Source organism: Canis aureus, chromosome 13 (assembly GCF_053574225.1).
Source record: "Canis aureus isolate CA01 chromosome 13, VMU_Caureus_v.1.0, whole genome shotgun sequence".
Classification (NCBI taxonomy): Eukaryota; Metazoa; Chordata; class Mammalia; order Carnivora; family Canidae; genus Canis; species Canis aureus.
The window spans coordinates 19,007,704-19,026,772 of NC_135623.1; the positions used below are offsets into that span (position 1 = coordinate 19,007,704).

At 53.4% G+C, this 19,069-nt stretch overlaps 1 protein-coding gene across 13 annotated transcripts in view; it reads left to right on the plus strand.

Annotated features, from left to right (window-relative positions):
• The window catches only part of LOC144281984 (BEN domain-containing protein 5), a 1,369,676-nt gene that overhangs the window by 1,346,040 nt on the left and 4,567 nt on the right, over positions 1-19,069 (plus strand). For 11 of the 13 annotated variants that reach the window (XM_077845011.1, XM_077845014.1, XM_077845002.1 and 8 more), the window contains 2 exons: positions 8,042-8,138; positions 14,687-16,064. In XM_077845011.1, the coding sequence (XP_077701137.1) occupies positions 8,042-8,138; positions 14,687-14,890 (301 nt within the window). In that variant the 3' untranslated portion in view covers positions 14,891-16,064. Of the gene's footprint in view, positions 1-8,041; positions 8,139-14,686; positions 16,065-19,069 lie in introns of those variants that run through there. The other 2 variants (XM_077845003.1, XM_077845007.1) reach the window with 1 other exon arrangement.

Sequence of the window (19,069 nt, forward strand, 5' to 3'; positions counted from 1 at the left end):
GTGGGGGAGGTGGGGGTTGAGCACCCTGCAAGGTGCCCAGCACCCAGCCAGAGCTGCACTGCCCACCCGTGGGCGCACCTTCATCCCCCGCCCTTCGGCACCCGGAGGAGTTGTGGACGCACGCCGGAGGCTGGGTAATGACCCCAAACATGTCTAGATCCTAACCCCTGGATCCCATCAGTGTCGCCTATGTGGAGATGAGGCCTCTGTAGATGGGATTGCCACGGCTCTTGAGGCAGGAGCTTGTCTTGGGCTCCAGGGCTGGGCCCCGCACGCAGCCTTCTAGGAGGGAGCTGGAGCCCTGGGGGGCTCCCCCTCTTGATCTCAACTCAGGTCTAGATTGCAGGGTCGTGAGTTCCAGCCCCGCCCTGGGCTTGGAGCCTACACAGAAGCGGGGGGGGGGGGGGGGCAGAGGGAGGTTGGCCGCACACAGAAGGAGGGGGACGGATGCAGTGTGGGGGGAGGCAGACCCCAGAGTGGTGGCGTCAGAAGCCAAGGCCGCAGCCCAAGGAAGCAGGGAGAGGCCTCCACGGGGAGGGGGGCCCCTGACGCCCTGTCTGCGCCCCAGTGAGACAGACTTCAGATTTCTGGGCCCAGACCTGCGGGACGGTAGATGCATGTTGTTTTAAGCTCCCGAGTTGGGGGGCTGCGCAGCTGCAGACGAGCTGGGAGCCTGGGGACACAGCGGCCCCGGGGCCTGGGTATGCGCCCACCTCCCCTCCTGGATTCCCACCTTCCCCGTGGCATCTCGGTGCCAGGGGAGCCCTGCCTGTCCCCCTGTGTCCCGGCTCCGTCCCAGGCCTCCCACTCTCCCACTGTCGCTGTCGCTGTCTCCTCTCTGCTTGTGTTGGTCTTTCTGTCCCACCTGCTGTTTCTCCTCCTGCCCCCCCCCCCCCCCCCCCCGCGGCTGCACTGCTCGCTTGCTCTCTCCCTCTGCTGTTGCCTCCTACTCTGTCTCTCGTCCTCGCTCCCTTTCCCTCCACTTTTCAGGGTCCAGTCGCTCTCAGCCCCCGAGATGATCTTCCTTCCCGATCTTTCTGTTGCATCCTGACTGTTCCTCTTGCGTCTTCCTGGCCCCTGGCTTCTTTCCCTCTGGGTCTCCGGCCCTGCTGCCTCTCTGTGTCGTCCTCCGTCGCGTCCTCCCTTGCGTCCTCCCTCCCTGTCACTCTCTCTGCCGTGACCTCCGCAGCCCCCACGCTGCACTTCAGAGATGGAGCCTGTGTGGCCGCGCACCTGTCTCACCGCGGGGACGGCTGCAGGGGGCAGGGACAAGAGCTATTTCCCTGTTGCCTTGTTCTTCTGGCTTCACCTGGAGGCTCCCGACAGGTGCCCCTTAATGTTCCAGCGGCGCCGTCGTCTTTCCCCTTTAATGATGATCCTCCGCTGCTGGCAGAGGCGGGAGTACGAGCACACATACTTCCAGGCTGCGGTTTTGGAACAGGGAGCAAGTAGGAGTTACATTTTCTTTTTTGGAAGCAGGATGAGAGCAGGGAAAGATCCCCATGAGGACCGGGGCTGCGTTTTCTCCCTGCGTCCCGGCTCCCAGAACGGCATCTGGCAGGTCAAAGACAATAAATAGACAAATGAACGAGTGAACGAATGAATGAGCGGGTGGGCTTCCCTCCTCGTTGTGCCGGTTCTTGAGGTGCCTCCCTGGACCAGTCCCTGGCAGGTTGACATCTGCGGTGGGGGGGGGGGGGGGCGCGGGGATCCGAGCTGCCCGAAGCACAGGGCGTGAGGAGAGAGGGAGGGAGACTTGGCACCGGACTCGGCCTCAGGGCAGCCCGGGGCCTCTGGTGGTTCTGGAAGAGCCGCAGGCAGGGAGCAGCGTGGAGCTGGCTGCAGGGACGAGCAGGATGGAGAGGGCAGGGCTCAGGCCGCAGGAGGACGCGTGTGATGGGTGCCGCCTGGGCCTGCTCAGGGAGGTGGGAGGACCCTCCCGGGGCAGCTGCCGCACGCCAACAAGGGGGTGCCTCTGACTCCCGCGGGGGAGCTCCTCCCCAGGTTAACTGTGAGCTCCAGTAGTGGGATTGGGCTGGGCTCGGCAGAGCCAACAGTGGCACGGCCGGCCGGGCCTTGCGGCTCAGAGGAGGGGGATCCCCTGGTGGGCGCCCGCTGGCTCCTTCACCCCTGCAGGCACAGCTAACCCCCACCTTCCCGCCAGGCCTCCCAGGCCGCTCTACTTGGGCCGCAAGGTGCCCCTGACTCCGTCTTTATCCCTGCGCCTGAGCACTTAGCACTTTCACGTTCTGGCATCGTCGGGAACTTGCAGATGTGTTTGTTACATGGACGATTTGTCTCCCAAACTCCAACAGAAGCTCCAGGACGACAGGGATCTTTGGGGGTCTCGTTTGCCGTGAATCCCAGGGCCCTCAAGCTACTCGGTGCATAGTAGGTTCTCAGGAAACATTCCTTGAACGAAACAATGGGGACGGGATTTTTCACGAGCTTATAGCCTTGAACACACCATGTTAATGCTGGAAAGGACGTGAGAGACTATACTTCTTTACCCACAGAGAAACTAGGCCCAGAGAAGGGAAATGGCCAAGGTCACACGGAAGCTACTGATTGAAACCAGGTTGGTCTCTGGAATCCCCACGTAGGTGCTCATTCAGCGCCCTCGGATCCCAGGAGGCAGGAGAACGGAGGGTCCCGCAGCCACTGCCCCTCGCCGGGAGGCCTTGGACACTCGCAACTGGGTCTTCCCTGGGAGCAGGAGCAAGGGGTGGGGAGCTGGGCAGAGTGGGACGCACCGGACAGTCGGCAGGGCCTGCAGCGTGACTACTCCCAAATGGCTGGTTGTCCAGAAACCATCTCCATGACCTGATTCTTTCCCCAGTTCTGATTCAGGACCTAGACGCTTAGTGTCTCATCAGCATCGCCAGCTCAAAGTGAACTCCTGGTCTGTCCCCTGAACCTATGCCACCAGCCCCAGCTTCTGCACCGCCCCCATCGGGGCACTCCATCCGCCCAGCTGCCCAGGCTACAGGCATGGGAGGCTGCCCTCACGCCTTCCTCCCCTCAGGCCCCACTGCCAACCTGCCAGTTCCTCCCCAAGGCATATCTTCCCATCTCTGCCCCCTCCGTCCTGGTCCAGACCTCCCCCACCTGCCCCAGCCCCATCTCTCACCTGGACCACTGCAGGAGTCTCCTGGCCCATCTGCCTGCTTCGACTCTTGCTTCCTTATTTTTAGCACAGCAGTGACCTTTTAAAATTATAAATCAGACTGTCTCATTTTCCTGCTTAAAATTCTTCAGCTTGCCATTCACTCAGAAAACCCAGACTCCTTCAGGTGACCCAGAATAAGGCTTCATGTGATCTCGCCCTTGCCTGTCCCTCCACACCACCCTCCTTCAGACCCTATCTCCCACCCAAGGACCCTTCCCACTGCCCTTCCTTCTTCATAGGTGCTGCGCTCTTTTGTCCACTCTCAGTTCACATGTCCCCTCCTCGGGGAAGCCGGCCCACACCCCCGATCAGAGGCCTTGTTGTGAAGCACCCCATCACCCTCTCTTCCAGACCCTGTGCATTGTCATCCTACACTAGTAAAATCACAATTACATATTTATGTGGGTTTTTATTCCTTTGTTATCTATCTCCACTTCTAGACTTAAGAACCACTGTCTTGGTTGTATTTTTTTGTTTTATTTTGTCGTTGTTGTTGTTTATTTACCACAGTAACCCTGAGCCTTCCAGAGGGCCGGAACATAGCAGATGATCAATAAATATATATTGAGTCGACAAATGATTGACACAACCATAGATACATCAAATATTTTTTATTGCCTGCAGAATACAGGTTTAAATTCCTTAATTGGGCATTCAAAGCTGATCTGTCTGCAGCCTCAGCTTTCACCCTACCCCGAGGTTGCCTGGGCTCACGGGGCCCCTCTCTGTCTTATTTATGGACCAGGGTCACATGTCCTGGCTGTACTCCGGGCTTCCCTGACGCCAGCCTCTCCCTTCCCCTTGTGAGTGGTCCTTGGCCTTCCCGTCTTTGTTACATACCCACTTCCATGAAGCCTTTCACAATTCCCGCAGCTGGATTTCAATCTCCTACGTGTCCACAGAGTCTAGTGTTTGCACGTATGATCACACTCAACGGAGGAGAAACCGTAGGCACAGACGCTCCGGCTCCCAGGCCACCTCCATCACTTTCAGGCCACAGGATTCCAGGTCATTTGTGCATGTTTTCCTTTTTACAGTTTCCTTTTCTGCAAAGTATGTGTAGAGTTGTACTTGGACCTTGCAGGGCTGTGGTGGGGACTGGCGAGAGTAGCTACACCGCACAGTGCGTAGGGGAAGTTCTGGAGTGAGTTTTGTGAAGGTGACCACACAGCAGGCTGCCTGGCGACATGGTTACTCAGGACGCGGTGGTTTCCCGGCTATACTGTCAGCTGTACTTGTCTAATTTCTCTGTCTCTTCCCCCAGTCCTTGTCACTGTGCCTCCCACTATACAGGGGGGAAGAGCCCAGTGAATGTTTCTTTTTTTTTTTTTTTTTTTTTTTTTATGATAGTCACACACAGAAAGAGAGGCAGAGACATAGGCAGAGGGAGAAGCAGGCTCCATGCACCAGGAGCCCGACGTGGGATTCGATCCCGGGTCTCCAGGATCGCGCTCTGGGCCAAAGGCAGGCGCTAAACCGCTGTACCACCCAGGGATCCCCCCCAGTGAATGTTTCAATGAACCAATGGATGAGTGAGAGTGAACAGCACGTGCCCAAGCCTCTTTACCTGTTAAAGGGCCCCAGGAAGTACCAGAGCTACCGACACTCACCCTTTACCTCAATGGCTCTGAGCAAAGGTGGCCAAGTCTGTCTGGGTCTCACACAATTCCAGCCAAGCTCCCCTGCTTCTCTGACTCGGGGGTCCTGACCCCCACCCCCTGCTAACTGTTCCTCCATCTGTGAGAGCAGTGAGCCACATACGTCTGTGAGGAAATGACATTTCCAGCCTATAGGCCATTCGGAGACTGTTGGCGGCAGTGCAAAGCGGGGAGCTCTCACCACAGCCCTGTCTCATTGGAAGGGGTTCCAGCTGGTCATTGCCTTCTCTGCCTGCACCCCAAGTCCTTGTCCAAAGACACCTAGTTTAAGTGAAAATATTCAATCAGGCTCTCCCGTCTTGACTCAGACACCCCCACCCCGTAGCCAGTAGCCTAGGGCAAAGCTCCAGGGTTTGAGGAACCCCTGACACGGTCGGAGAGGGGAAGAGGGTGTCCCAGACAACCCCCACCTTTAAAACGCCCTCTTTCAAGCAGAGGCATCAGCACCTCATGGCCGGACGTTTTGCTGGAGCGGCCCGACTCGGCCCGATGACCAGGATTTCTGGAGGGTGGCTGCGGGCCCGGGAGGATGGGCTCGGGCGCCCCACTCTTGCATTTGCTTTGTCAGCACCCACGTGGCAGCCGGCACCTCGGCACGAGCCCGGGGACGGGGTTATGACCCACATTTCGCAGGTGCAGGCCCATGCCTTGTCGGGGCCGAAGCTGGGGCGGGCCTGCCCAGTGGGGCCAGCTTGGACCTGGCTGATGCCGCTGCCAGCGGCCTGTGGGCTGGAGGGACGCTCCCGCCCCGTCGAGCCTCCGCGCAGCACGGCGGCCGCAGGTTGCTCCACTGCTTGCGAGGCGGACCCCAGCCCGGGAATGCCAGCAAGCAAGGGCCAAGTGACAACCCCTTGGCCCACCTGGCCTCCCAAGCCCCACGGTGTCGTGACGACCACGGCGGCCGTCCTTGGCATTGCCGGAGAGTCACAAGCCCGCCCAGATCCGGAGCGAGCAGGCACGGACCACACGTCCCGGTGGAAGGAGGGTCGGGGTCAGATCATAGAATCCCACGTGAGGTGGAGATACTGGTGCCGACATTTTTGGAAAATGCAGCGTGCCAGACACAGAATGTGACAGGGCCAGGATCTGCATTCGAGAGATCTGATCCTAAAACTCCTGCTGGGCCCTTGTAGCCAGGCCGCAGCGCGCCCTCCTTTCCTCTGCGGCCCTGCAGCTCTGGGCCCCACAGCTCTGGGCCCCACACTCAGGGCGATTGGGCCCCCCAGGCCGACTGGGGCCCGGCTAGGTTAGAGCAGCAGACCAGGGCCTGCCGGTCACAGGCCATGCCAACGCCGGCTCGGGAACTTTTTAAAGAAGAGGACAGAGAAGGTCGGTCACATCCAGAGGAAGAAAGCAGGTGGCGGCCCCACAGCCCGGTGAGCCTGCGGCGCGTCGCACTGTCATAAACAACTTGTCTGGTGTTTTTCCTCCTCCCACCAGGCGCTGGCCTGGGATGACTCAGCCCTTGACAGAAAAGGTGCCTTCGAGCTGGGAAACAGCTCAGGCTGGGGGACCGTTCACTGCTCCCGAGTCAGCCTTTCCCGAATTGGAGCCCTGGCTCGCCCGCTGCCGGTTAGACAGCCTCGGAGAAGCTCCTCGGCCTCCCAGAGCACAAAGGGAGACTAACATGCCCTCCTCACTGGATTGTTTCAAATGTCTGTGGAAGCAAAGTACCAGTGTCGGGCCAGGAACATAGGAGGTGCTTCGTGGATGCCAGTTTTCATGTCCTAGGCCATGTCCAACCCCAGCTCGGGGACTTCTTGAAGACCGCGGTGAAAACTCACCCGACCATTCCACAAACACTAGTCCAGCTCCGTGCCCCTGGATGGAGAGGGCTGACGCATATCCAGCGACGTGACAGTTAAACTGAGATGCCCGGAGACTGAGAAGTCAGCCCCATAAGACACGTGGAGGGAGGGAAAGTGGCCTGGAAAGACAGAAAGGTGTAGGAAAAGACCAGAAAGTGAAAGAAGTTCAGTTGCTGGAGTGTGAAGGCCAAGGGGGGGTTGGGGGGGGTGGAGAGGCGGGGAGCACAAGCACAAAACTAAGAAAACAAGTAGGAGCCCAAACATGAAGGACCTGGTCAATCAAGTTCCAAAGTTTGAACTTTAAGGCAACTGGGAGCCCCTTGGGAATTGAACTCGGTTGGATGCAGTGGTTAGCTCTGCACTTTATAGCCTCCCTCTGATTACGTCGTAGGAAATGGAGTAGAAGCAGGGAAGCCTGTGGGGGGGAGGCCCATTAGGAGAGCATGATAGTAATCCAGGGGAAAGGAGATGCTGGCCTTCTCTAGCGGGACAGCAGGGGCCTGCAGGGAGGTGGGCAAACTCTTAGAAGAGATAAGTGCCTTAAATGAAGTCAATTTAGAAGTCTCATGGAAGCTTGGGGCCAGACCACCAATCACAGCCCTGGGGAGAGCGATACCGTAGAAGGCTTTGCTGAAGGGATATTACCCTAACTGGAGAGTTGATGAGCAAAAAAATAGCCAAGGGAGGTGGGGAGGCACTTCAGGCAGAGGAAATAGCTCGTGTGATGGCCCAGAGATATACTATAATGCACAGAGCAGGTACTCTGAGTTGTTGAAGAGATGACTGGTCTACCAATTCATACTAGAATGGTAATGGTTGATACAGAATTGGCCCTTTGTACTTTAACAGGTCATGAACTTTGCCCTGAGGATTCATTATTGGTAGATTTCAAGGTGGAACGAGGACACTGTTGAGGGTGAGAGGGTTTGACCATTGCCCCCCGAGGTTACCAAAGTACATGACTGATCCCTAAAGGTCAAACAGAGCCTGGTCTACACACAACAAAGGGTCTCTTGCCCTTGGGTCTCACTTATCGGCCTCCACCCTGAGCCACCTGAAGCCAGACCGTGGAAGCTCAGTGATTCCCAAAGGGACGCAGTATATTCTAGAAGCTTCGAATGAACATAGCTTTGAGGTGAGAGCACCTAGACCCACATCCTGGTTCCTCTCCTTCCTGATCCTGTGACCTTGGGCAAATTATTTAATCTCTTCGCACCTCAATTTGCTCATCTGTAAAATGAGGAAAAAATAGTATCTAAAATTTTAGAAAAATCAGAAAAGGTCCTACAGAAAGCGTAGAAGGCTGAGCAGCATCCCTGCAGTCTGTCACTGCTGTTGTTATGACCAGCACTTTTCACTCTGTCCCAGTCGCCTTCCAAGTTGTTCCTTGACGCTCACACTTGCAGATATGAAGCTGGGAAGGAACGTGGCAAGAACGTTTTTGGATTATTATCGGCTGAACCCCCTGGTGGAGAAAGTGGCGATCCCGGTGCCGAGGCTGCGGTGAGTGACACAGCAGAGCTGTGCGGCTTGGGTCCTGCTTCCCTGGCTTTGCCTTCCAGGGCAGCTTCCCTTGGCTTCGTCTGGCCTCGGTTTCCCATCCAAGGGGACCCCCATCCTGTCCCAGACCGAAGAGCCCCACCGTGTGCTTTCTGACTACTAACACCGTGGCAGCGTCAGACAGCACGGGGCGGTCACATTCTGGGTCTAGCGCGGGAGTCCACGGGGGCGAGCGGTGCTGGGGACCGAGCACAGTCATTGTTCTAAGTTAGTCTGGGTGTCTCCATATGCTGCCTCAGCTGGTGGCTCATCCGCCAGGATTCCTGTTTCATCTGGGCCCACGAGGCCTCCGATCCCTGTGTTTTCCCAGCTGTGATGCGGGGACGATGGCACCCACCTACAAAGTTACCGTGAGATGGGTGCTAAAGCACCCTGCACCCGGGTAGGCATGCATGCATCCCCTTGTGAACGTGATAGTCCCATTCCCTCAAGACAAGGGTTTGGGGCTAGGGGGGACACACCCCTAAGAGATCATGTCACCTCTTCTGCTGGAGTCAATGTTTTGGGCCGCCGAATAGAGTAGGTCAGGGATGCCCAGCTTTCAGAGGGCTAGACCCAGCCCGGAGCACCGGGCATTCCCAGGCCTCTTGGAAGGAAGCCCAGTGAACACTTGCACAGGGACACCCAATGGCCTCTGAAATGTGCTGGCCCTGCCCTACCTGTGAGCCGCATGTCCTGCTCTCTAGTGATCCAGCCTCCCTAAAAGACACAATGATGTCCAGCTTACTCCTCCTGCCGGGCCAGTCTTCCCCCCAGACCTTGCCCCTCACCTTGCCCGTGTGCTTGACTGCCCCAGGGCCTTTGCACTAATGCACCTGCCACCATACCCTGTTACTAACAAAAACAATATATTTTTTAAGATTTTATTATTTATTCATGAGAGAGAGAGAGAGAGAGAGAGAGAGAGGCAGAAACACACAGGCAGAGGGAGAAGCAGGCTCCATGCAGGGAGCCCGATGTGGGACTCGATCCCAGAACTCCAGGATCACTCCCTGAGCCGAAGGCAGATGCTCATCAGCTGAGCCACCCAGGGATCCCAACAAAAACAGTATTAATCACTGTTATTAATTGAGCCAAGTACTTTTTGAACATGATCTTATTTATTCCTCATGGATAGTAGACTCCTCAGATCACAAATGAGGAAAAGGAAGCTCAGAAAAGTGAAGACAATTGCCTGAGGTCAAAGAGATTTTGGCAGGGACAGGAATAAAAAGATTATTTTATTCCAAAACTAGACTGAAGTCTGACTAAGCTCCACCTTGAGCAAGAAGCCTTGCTCACTATCGGCCGTGGGTTCAAACTCGGTCTCAGGCTCATGCTAACCTTGGGATCTCAGGCAGGTCTCCGGGCCTCTTGAAACCCTTCTCTACCTACCTATAAAGTGGATATAATAACTGAAATCTCTACAGAAGGTTTTGAAGATTAAAGACAAGCTTGGCATAGTGCCTGACAGTCAGTAGGTGCTCAATAAATGTTTCCATGTCCTCTGGTTTCTGGGTTGCAATCCCAGATTTCCAGCCAGCTCGTCATCAGGGCCTGGGGCAAGTCCCTGCACTTCTCTGGTTGGGCTGGGTGATCTCTCGGAGCCACGTTCTCCTGCTGGGAGTCCCACGTCCCCACAGAGTCTACAAAACAGTGTACTCTGACTCGTATACTCTGTCTCAGATTGTTCACCCATCACCCGAGGTCTTTGTACCCACCCTCATTCCTGGTGGATTAAAAACCCCTTCACGAGGATCATGTCCGGATCTCCTCTGTGCTCCCACAGGCCTAGACTATGTGCCTGCCTGCCTTCCTTCTGTCCTTCCTTCCGTCCCTCCTTCCTTCCTTCCCTCCTTCCTCCACTTAGGAAAACCAACACTTAAGCCAGGCCCCTGGGGGGAGAGAGGGGCTGGAATGAGTAATGATTAGGGCCTGACCCTGCCTTTGAGGAGCTCACCTCTAGAGGAAAGTGCTCAGTTCATTCTTAGAAGTCATTCTTGATTGGCTGAAGCTCTTAAAAATTTAAAGGTTTAGAACACTCCGAAGAATTCTTAGAATCTCATTTACAAGTTAATTGGGGGATTGTCTCTTTCAGGTCCTTTGTCAGCCTGAATACAATTATCTTGATCCTTTAGACTTTTTCCTGGCTTGTTGCACCGTCGGTGGAGGGGTGCCACACTCACGGAGCCTAGCAATTGTGCAGCCCCCTCTTCCTGATAAGATGAGGAAGTCGAGGCCCAGGGGACACCCGGCACTGGCCACAGCCAGAGCCCAGGCCCCAGGATCCCCAGCCTGCTTCTCTCTGGGTGACTTAGCAGAGTTCCTCCAGATGGGGAGGAGGCGGGAACCTGAAGCCGGGTGGAGAAGATGCGGGGAGCTGTCTCTCAGGGCCCTGGTGGCAACTGCTCCTGGGACCTCATGGCTCTAAGCTCTGGGGCCTCTGTAGAAAAGAGCTGGAGAGCTCATCTGTCAAAGTGCGCAGCCTTGAGGACCTGACGTACACGCCCCCACCCTTAAATTAAGAAAAACAAGCAAACTCCCTCTCCATGCCCACCCCTCTGTCTCACCAAACCACAAATATCACTTAGCTCTCAGTCGGTCAGCAACTCTTGAAAAATGAATTCCCAGGAGGCTACAAGGCTCCAATTGAGGACTTGAATACGTCCCCTTTGTTTGTGTTATTTTCCACCCAAGCATCAAATAACACAAGTGAAATGTAGGTCTGGTTTTAAAGGAAAATTACATGTTGTGACTCAAAATTAATTTTGTTTTCTCTCATCTCTGTGGGTAATTATAACATGTCAGCCTCCACGCAGGTGCTGGCGGGAGCCTGTCGGGTGCCGGGCTGCCCTTCAGAGAGGGCCCCTGGGGAGGGCCAAGAGCATAGGCCCAGGGACGGGGCGCTGATGACCACAGCTGGGGCCCCGCACTTATTTAGACCACAGTGACGTAGCTGCGGGGCTGAAGTTCAAAAGGTCCCACCAAGGTAGAGGAAAATTAGGAAAAAGTGAACAGGGATCCCTGGGTGGCGCAGCGGTTTGGCGCCTGCCTTTGGCCCAGGGCGCGATCCTGGAGACCCGGGATCGAATCCCACATCGGGCTCCCGGTGCATGGAGCCTGCTTCTCCCTCTGCCTGTGTCTCTGCCTCTCTCTCTCTCTCTCTCTCTCTCTCTCTCTCTGTGTGTGTGACTATCATAAGTAAATAAAAATTAAAAAAAAAAAAAAAGGAAAAAGTGAACAGGCCAGGTGAGCCCCTGTGGGGAGAGCAGGAGCGTGGACGGTGGGCAGGTCTCTGAGTGTGAGGTGGACTCAGGCCCAGCGACGGGCTGGGAGGGCGGCTCTGGGGCAGGGTTTTGGTGTGTGTGTAGGAGGATGGGAATGATCGGCTACTCAACACACTGGAGCCCACCGCGTGCTGGGCCGTGCGCTGGGTGCTGGGGGACACGGAGAGCCCCTGCCCACCAGGAGCCCAGATTGCAGAGGAGAAAGAGGCATGTACACACGCAACAACGACCAACAATACCAACCAGTGTATGAAAGTGCTCAGCTGCATATCAGATTATTCTCTCTCTCTCTCTCTCTCTCTCCAAAACCTTCTCTGGCTCCCCATTACCTTCAGGGTAATGTTCCAGTTCCTCTTCTTGCTATTCAAAGCTCTGGTCTATGCGCTGCACCTCCTTTCCAGCCTCCCAGCAGACCCCTCCCCTGTGAGCACCCTCTCCACCCCATCTGCTTTCTACCACCTGACACCTCATGCTTCAGACTGAACAGGTCAGCTATTTTCACACCTCCATGTCTTTGTTCATTGCTTTTTGTCTTCCTGGAATGTTCTCCCATTTTGTCTCTAGATGATGAATTCCTACGTACTTTTCAAAGCCCAGTCTAAATAAACATCACGCCTCTGCTTCACTGTCTGTGTTCTCCACCGGGCACAGAGCTCCTTCCCCTCTGCTGGAGTCCTGACTGCGTTTTGCACACACCTGTAGCACTGTATGTCCCGTAGAGTATTGTCCTGGCACGTCTGCACCTCTGGCTTCTCCACTAGACAGGTTGCTCCTTAAGGAGCTACCTTGGTTCACTCTGGATCTTTCGTGCACGATGCACAGCCCAGCAGGGGGTAAATCCTCACTAAGCACCAAATAAGAATTAGAGAATCATAGAAATGAAGAAGCTCCTAAGGATTCTTGACTTCAACTCCTTCATGTTTTAGAGAAGTGAGACCCAACCAGAAATTCCCCTCCCACACCATCTGGCCAGCCAGCAGGAGTATCCCAAGGAGGCTTCAGGGAGGAAGTGGGGTTTGAACTTTGTTTTAACAGACCTGTAGAACGTAGATGGATGAAATAGAAAAAAAAGAGGGAGTATTCCATGTTGGGGGTAGGTGGAAGGAAGGAAGCAGGGGCCTGAAGAGCCACAGCCCGAGGCATGACACAACCAGGATGCTTAGAGCAATGGAGACGTTAAGGACAAGACCAAAAGTTCCTTCCTATTCTTCAGTCACTCCTCTAGCACCTACTCCGTGCCAGGCCTGGCATCCCTTTGCTTGGGAATTATAGACAAAAATCAAATGTGTTAAAGTCACATTCTCATGAGAAAAACTGATAGACAAAGAACTACCTAGAAAACTATTTATGGAAGGCAAGGTACAACATACTGTGGACGTCTTTAGGAGAGAGAAGCTTATTTCCTGGGCAGTCTGCTTCCCAGGTGAGCCTGGGAAGGTGGGGGAAGGCGTTGGAGGAAGAGCAATAGGGGCCCAGACATATAGGATATTTGCCTTCCAGTGCCTTCTCTCTCTTCGCCTCCACCTTTAGTTACAGAGGCTCTCTGCCAGTCAATCCACACTCCACCACCCCAACCACTGCACACCTTCTCCCATGCCACCGTCTACCTCGGGCTGCCCCACCTGGGCTTGTACCTAGGCTTGCCTCTCTAGGGGAAGTACACCCTCCTTTACCCCCGCGAACAGACTCCTCTTATTTCCTATGCTCCCTTTGGGGGGCACACCCACTCAATGACATATGAATGGCACCCCGTAATTTGCAAACTTCACCTCCAGCCCCCACTTACCAGAGCCTGTGAGATAGGAAGGGCATGGGCTCCTGTGTGCTCTCGGCTGTCTCTGGGTCCTGAGGTCTAGACGTATCTCACCCATGCTAGACGGCCTTGCTCTGCGTCTCAAGAGGGTGGAATTTCAGGTAGTGAGGCCTCCCGGGGAGGGAGATATGTTAAGACAAGGTGTCCCTTTTGTGTGCTGCCACCTGTTACATTTTTACCTCGTTCATGACTCATCGACAACGAAGGAAAATGGATATCCAAGGTCAGAGCACGATGAGCTACAAGACATTGCTTCTCCAGTCCTAATTCAAAGAGCCCAAGAGAGATTCCATATTTCTGCTGTCACTTTCTATCTTGCTCTGTAATTCTTTATCATTTTGCATAGTTAGTTTGTGTAACTGCCTCCTCTACTAAACCATAAGCAGCCTGAGGACAGCATCAATGTCTGACTCATGTTCGTCACGTCCAGAGACCACGGGACCATTCTTAACAGCTAGCACCACACCTTTATAAGTTACAGCAGGCGAGGGAAGACACTAAGTGCATTTACTCATATTATTTTATTTAACCTCCCAACATCCCTGCAAGACTGGAATATTTTATCTCCATTTTACAAATAAATCCCAGAAAAGTTAAGTAACTTTCCCAAGATCACACCTCCCCCAGCCAACCTGGGAATTCAGGTGAGTTCTTTTTAGCTCTAAAGCCTACTCTTTCCCCTAAAAACAAATCCTAGTCCAACACATGAGTGAATGGCACATTAGCTATCAGTCAACAACATAACAAACAAGGCCCCATATGAAGGAAAACACAAAAATGGATAAAACCTGGCCCCTGTTCACCAAGATCCCATAGTCTAGTGTGTGAGCCAAACAGACAGAGGGCAATTACTGAAGAGTAGTGTTAAGGGTATGGCATTGGGTGCTGGGTACCCTGACTCAGAGAGGAGCCAGATGTATCTCTGCCTTCCAAGATCACCCAAGCTCGTGGCGGAGACAGACCCGCTGTGAAATGCCAGAGTTAGGCTATTCTGAGGAATATAAGGATGCCTCTGGAGCCCATGATGATTATGAAGAGGCTGGGGTCCCAGGCTCCCCCAGGATATGGATCTTCTGTGCATCCTTCCCCCATCCCATTGTGATTGGGATAGGATGGGTTAGAATCAAGGTGGAAATGTGAGAGAGTTGGAGCTGTAGTCAGTCAGGTCTTCTCCAGCACCAGCATGATGCAGAGTATCCATCCATCCATCTAGCAGTCATTCACTGAGCCATGATGCCTGCTTTGAACCAGGCTCTGGGCTGGGATCCTGGGCCACGGAGAAGAGGAAGACAAGGCCACTGCTCCTGGGATGTCACAGTTCAGTGGGGGAGATAGACACGCCAGAAATTATTTCAATCCGGTGTGTATATGTGCTGTCTTTCTTCTCTCTTTCTGTTATCTCCCCTTTGCAGGAAAGAGAAGCCCCCTCCCTACAAGTACCCATTCCTGCGGGGCCCAGCCAGCAACCACCCCAACGGCAAAGGGGACAAGAAGAGCTCAGTGAGCCACAGAGACCCTTCAAACTCTTTTTAAGGACATGGAGCCCGGGGAGGTCTTGTGGAGGCACGAGCATGCATTTTCCGCTGGGGCATGAAATTATTCACCCTTCTCTCTAGTTTCCAAGATACAGGGTGTGGGATATGGACTAGGCTGGTGAAAGGGAAGGAAAAAATGAGAAATTTCATCATCGGGTTTCCCTTTTACCAATGGAAAATCGATTGTGGGGCTTCAGCTTAAAGGGTCAGGAACAAGATAGGAGGCTCAAACCAAGCGAGTACAGAGGCTATTTTCAAAACACAGAGAATCCTCACAGGACGAGGAAAAGCTACACATCCCTTTTGAGAGGTTTGACACATCTCAGGTCAGTGCTTTTGAAGCCTTTTCGAGTTGTGTTGCTACCACCGGTGGTTACCTCTTAGACTAGGTGATGGTTGTTTACGGTTTTAGAAATGCACTGTCTATACCTGCTGATCCAACACCACATCAGTGACACATACGACCCAAAGACAAATGTACTGTTGGGAACAATAGAACAGAATTTTTGAAATCACAGTGGTCTGGGGTCACTATGGTCACTGTCACTGTGTCTACGGGCTGTGTGCATTTCCCGATGGCCTGGGTCATTTCATTGAAACTGTAGCTCCAAAGACAACAAGCATTGGTCACTCATGGTTCAGATCTCCCGATCCTGGTGTCAGGGACCAAACCTGGCCGTTGAAGAGGTAGGTATGGATACTCTGGAGTGAGGGAAGGCTGGCTGCCAGGTGAAGGAAATGCAGAAGGAAGGAGAGTGCCCCCCCCAACCGAGGCAGGGGGCTGATAACATAAAACTGCAGCAGTAGCAATTCCCAAGGCGAGGAGCGGAAGCTAAATATTGTGCATTTTTCTAAAGAGTAAAGTGCCTTTGTATGATGAATGGGTCCCGAGGAGGGTGCTCCCTTCCTGTCTGTGAAGTGGCAGGTTGAGTCACTGCGACAGCCTGCTAATTAAAATGACCTCCCGGAAATGAGGATGCGGAGACGGGAGATGGGGAGAGGAAGGGAGGCTCAGGGGAGAGAGGGCCTTTAGCACAAAGCTCCAGTTAAGCATTCTTTGGCTTTGAGGTGGAGATTTTTGAAGTTTGTTGCAAAAATTGAGAGCAAACCTTATTCTCCCTTTGTTTATTGGTTTTCCGAAATGATAACAAAGAACCCTGTGTTCGCTGGCTACAAATGTTGTGTTGTATATACAGCTTCTCCTCTGGGTTCTTGTTGCCCAGAGGAACACAAATAAAGTGGTTTATGCATCGCTTCTGTTCCTCCGAACATTCTTGGCACCCTTCCCCTTAGGTCTTCCACTCCCCCGGGAACCACCCAGCCAACCCAAATTTGGTGTGACTCGCACTTTGCTGTCAGGGCCTCTGTCATCAGGGATAAGAAAGGACAGTCCAGATTTGACTTTCCAGCAGCTCCTGTGGCAGAGTCCCGGGGTGTTTAGCTGAGTGCAACCAGGTCAACGTGAGCCAAGAGCGTGGCAGGTCTTCCAGAAATGATAGCATCTCTTGAGACAGCATCAAGAGAGGCAGACTGCGTAAAACAGGCACAGTGACAGCCCAGCTCTATTTGCCCCGGTCAGACCAGTCCCATAAGGTTGTGACCATATTTAGGCCCCACTCAGTAAAAACTGCATTGATGAATTGGATTGCAGGCCTCACGAGCCCCGTTATGCTACTAGTTTATTTGTTTTATTATTATTATTTATTATTATTATTATTATTATTATTATTATTATTATTATTTTGGTACCAGTTTAAAACCAAGAAGTTGAAGCCTGGCCACTCAGGCTTCTAACTCTCCATTCAGACCCCAGCTCTGTCTTTTAATATCCGTGTGATCTTCCTGGTAAGACCGTGATAGTGATACCTGCCTCGTTAGGGTCGTTATGTAGGTGTAACAGACTTAGATCTGGGAGATGTCAGCAAGGGGACCCGGTAAATGTGAACTGTGTTATTTGGGATGTGACCAACATGGGGAGGTGTCTGCCAATCATTTCCCATTGGAAATGGATGAGGAGACAAGATGTTTATCCCTGAGATGAAAAATAAGACAGAGCGGGGGTAGGAGCTTGAGATTACAATCTCTAAAAAGTGGAAAGAACATCTTGGACATTCTTTTCGTCCAAAAGAAACAAACCTGTTCGGTGTTGCCGAAGGTAAGAACCAAATCCAGGGAAGTAGTCTCCATAAGACCGATTTCAGCTCAAAAAAAACAACAACAACAACAAGGAAAACTTGCTAGTGAATAGAGTTGCCCGCCATGGGGTGGGCTTCCTGGGGAGACAGTGAAGCTCCCCATCACCAGATGTATGCAAACATCCAGAATGAACACCTGTCATGGAGAAAACAGAAGGGGTACCTTCTCCAGGGGGATGCTGGGTGCTCTGTGGCATCACCTCCTGGTCTCTAACTCCGGGGAGAAATGGCATGAGGCAGGGGGTTGCATTCCTGGTGTCAGAGGATGGAGTTTATAGTATAAAAAGTATCATTTAATGCTAAACAAAAGACATTAAACGTCTCTGAATAACAGCATATGGACCCTGCTAACATTTAGAATTCCTTAAGAGGGAAAACTGCACAGCTATAAGGTAGACTGTAGGATGTGTTTGCAATAGGACCACCTGCTTCTTTCTATTGGTGGAACAGAGAAGAAAGGCTACCCGAGAGCCCAGGGGTGCCAGCGGACCTCCCTGTGGCCGTGGCCTGCTCAGAGCCCCCTAACTTTCTTGGACCAGGCGGTACCTGTGGTCTCCAGTTAGGAAGGCTTTCAGCAAGGAGACTGGAGGCAGCAGCAATCTGGCAGGTGAACCAGCCAGAAGCTACTAGCCCGCCCAGCCCCAGGAGTGGGGACTCTAGCCTCTCCGCTTGCCTGCCCACCTTCACCTCTGCACAGAGCCGCAGTGGGGAGCACAGGCTGCCAACCCAGTGTTCTGAGGACAGTGCAATAATGCTGCCAAGAGGAAGAGTGGCGGGGCAAGACATGTTGGGCTTCTACCCAGCTCTCACACACAGCTCCATCTCTGCCTCTTTTGTTCTCCAATGGTCCAGAAGCTCAGAGACAGGCCGAAAGGTCTATTCACCCGTAAACACTATGGTGGGCAAACCAGAGGTCACCCGGATTCTTTGTGCAGAAGCCCACAGCAGAGGGGAGCCCAGGTGGTTCAGTCGGTTGAGCATCTGACGCTTGATTTTTTTTTTAAGATTTTATTTATTTATTCATAAAAGACAGAGAGAGAGAGAGAGAGGCAGAGACACAGGCAGAGGGAGAAGCAGGCTCCCTGCAGGGAGCCCGACGTGGGACTCGATCCCCAGTCTCCAGGATCAGGCCCTGGGCCGAAGGCGGCGCTAAACCGCTGAGCCCCCCAGGCTGCCCTGACTCTTGATTTTGGCTCAGGTCATGGTCTCAGGGTCATGAGATCGAGCCCTGCATTGGGTTCTGTTCTGGGCTTGCCTGCTTAAGATTCTCTCTCTCACTATCCCCCACCCCCACCCCACCCCACCCCCAAAAAACCCCACCGCAGAGGCTGAGTCACCTGCCTCTGATGACAATGCCTGAATCAGCAGAGGGGACCTTTAGCTGAGAGCTATCCTTGTGATTCAGTGACACACCGAGACCTACCTAAGAGGATCCTGGCTCAGAGCAGTGCCACCCATGGAAATCTAGAGTGACTAACATTTGTTGAGGATCCATTCATTCATCTGCCAAGGGTTCCCTGGGCATTGCTGTGTGCCAGACATCATGCTAGATACCTCTGCATCCATTGCCTTGATATCCCCAACCATCCCTTGAAGTACCATTTTCTACTTTGCCCAGGTGACAACATTGAGACCCTAAGAGTAAAATCCTTTGTTTGCATTCATCCTGCTAGAGAGAATCTGGATTCAAACCCAGCTCCCTATCCACTGCTCTATACTGGGCACTCTCCATTGGCCTCTGGGGAAAACCAGGTCAAAACAGGAGAACAGATGTAAGCAGAATAACAAGTAGCCAGTGGCATCACCTAGAGGTGGTGGGGAAGGGGGAAAGAGGCAGGGAGCACAAAGTTTCCAGGTTGGGCGTCCAGGTAAGGATTTCAGGACTTTTTAGCACCTATTTCTAAGACCCTGTCTTCCTCCTGTCTCTCGCTCCCACACACCTGTCTGGGTTCCTGCCGGGCACTCCAGCAGGGTAGGGTTTGGGCAAGTGGTTCATTTATCACTTGACATGCAGAAGCTTCTGTATGTCCCAGAGCTCCTGGAAACTCAGCAAAGTAGTCATTGC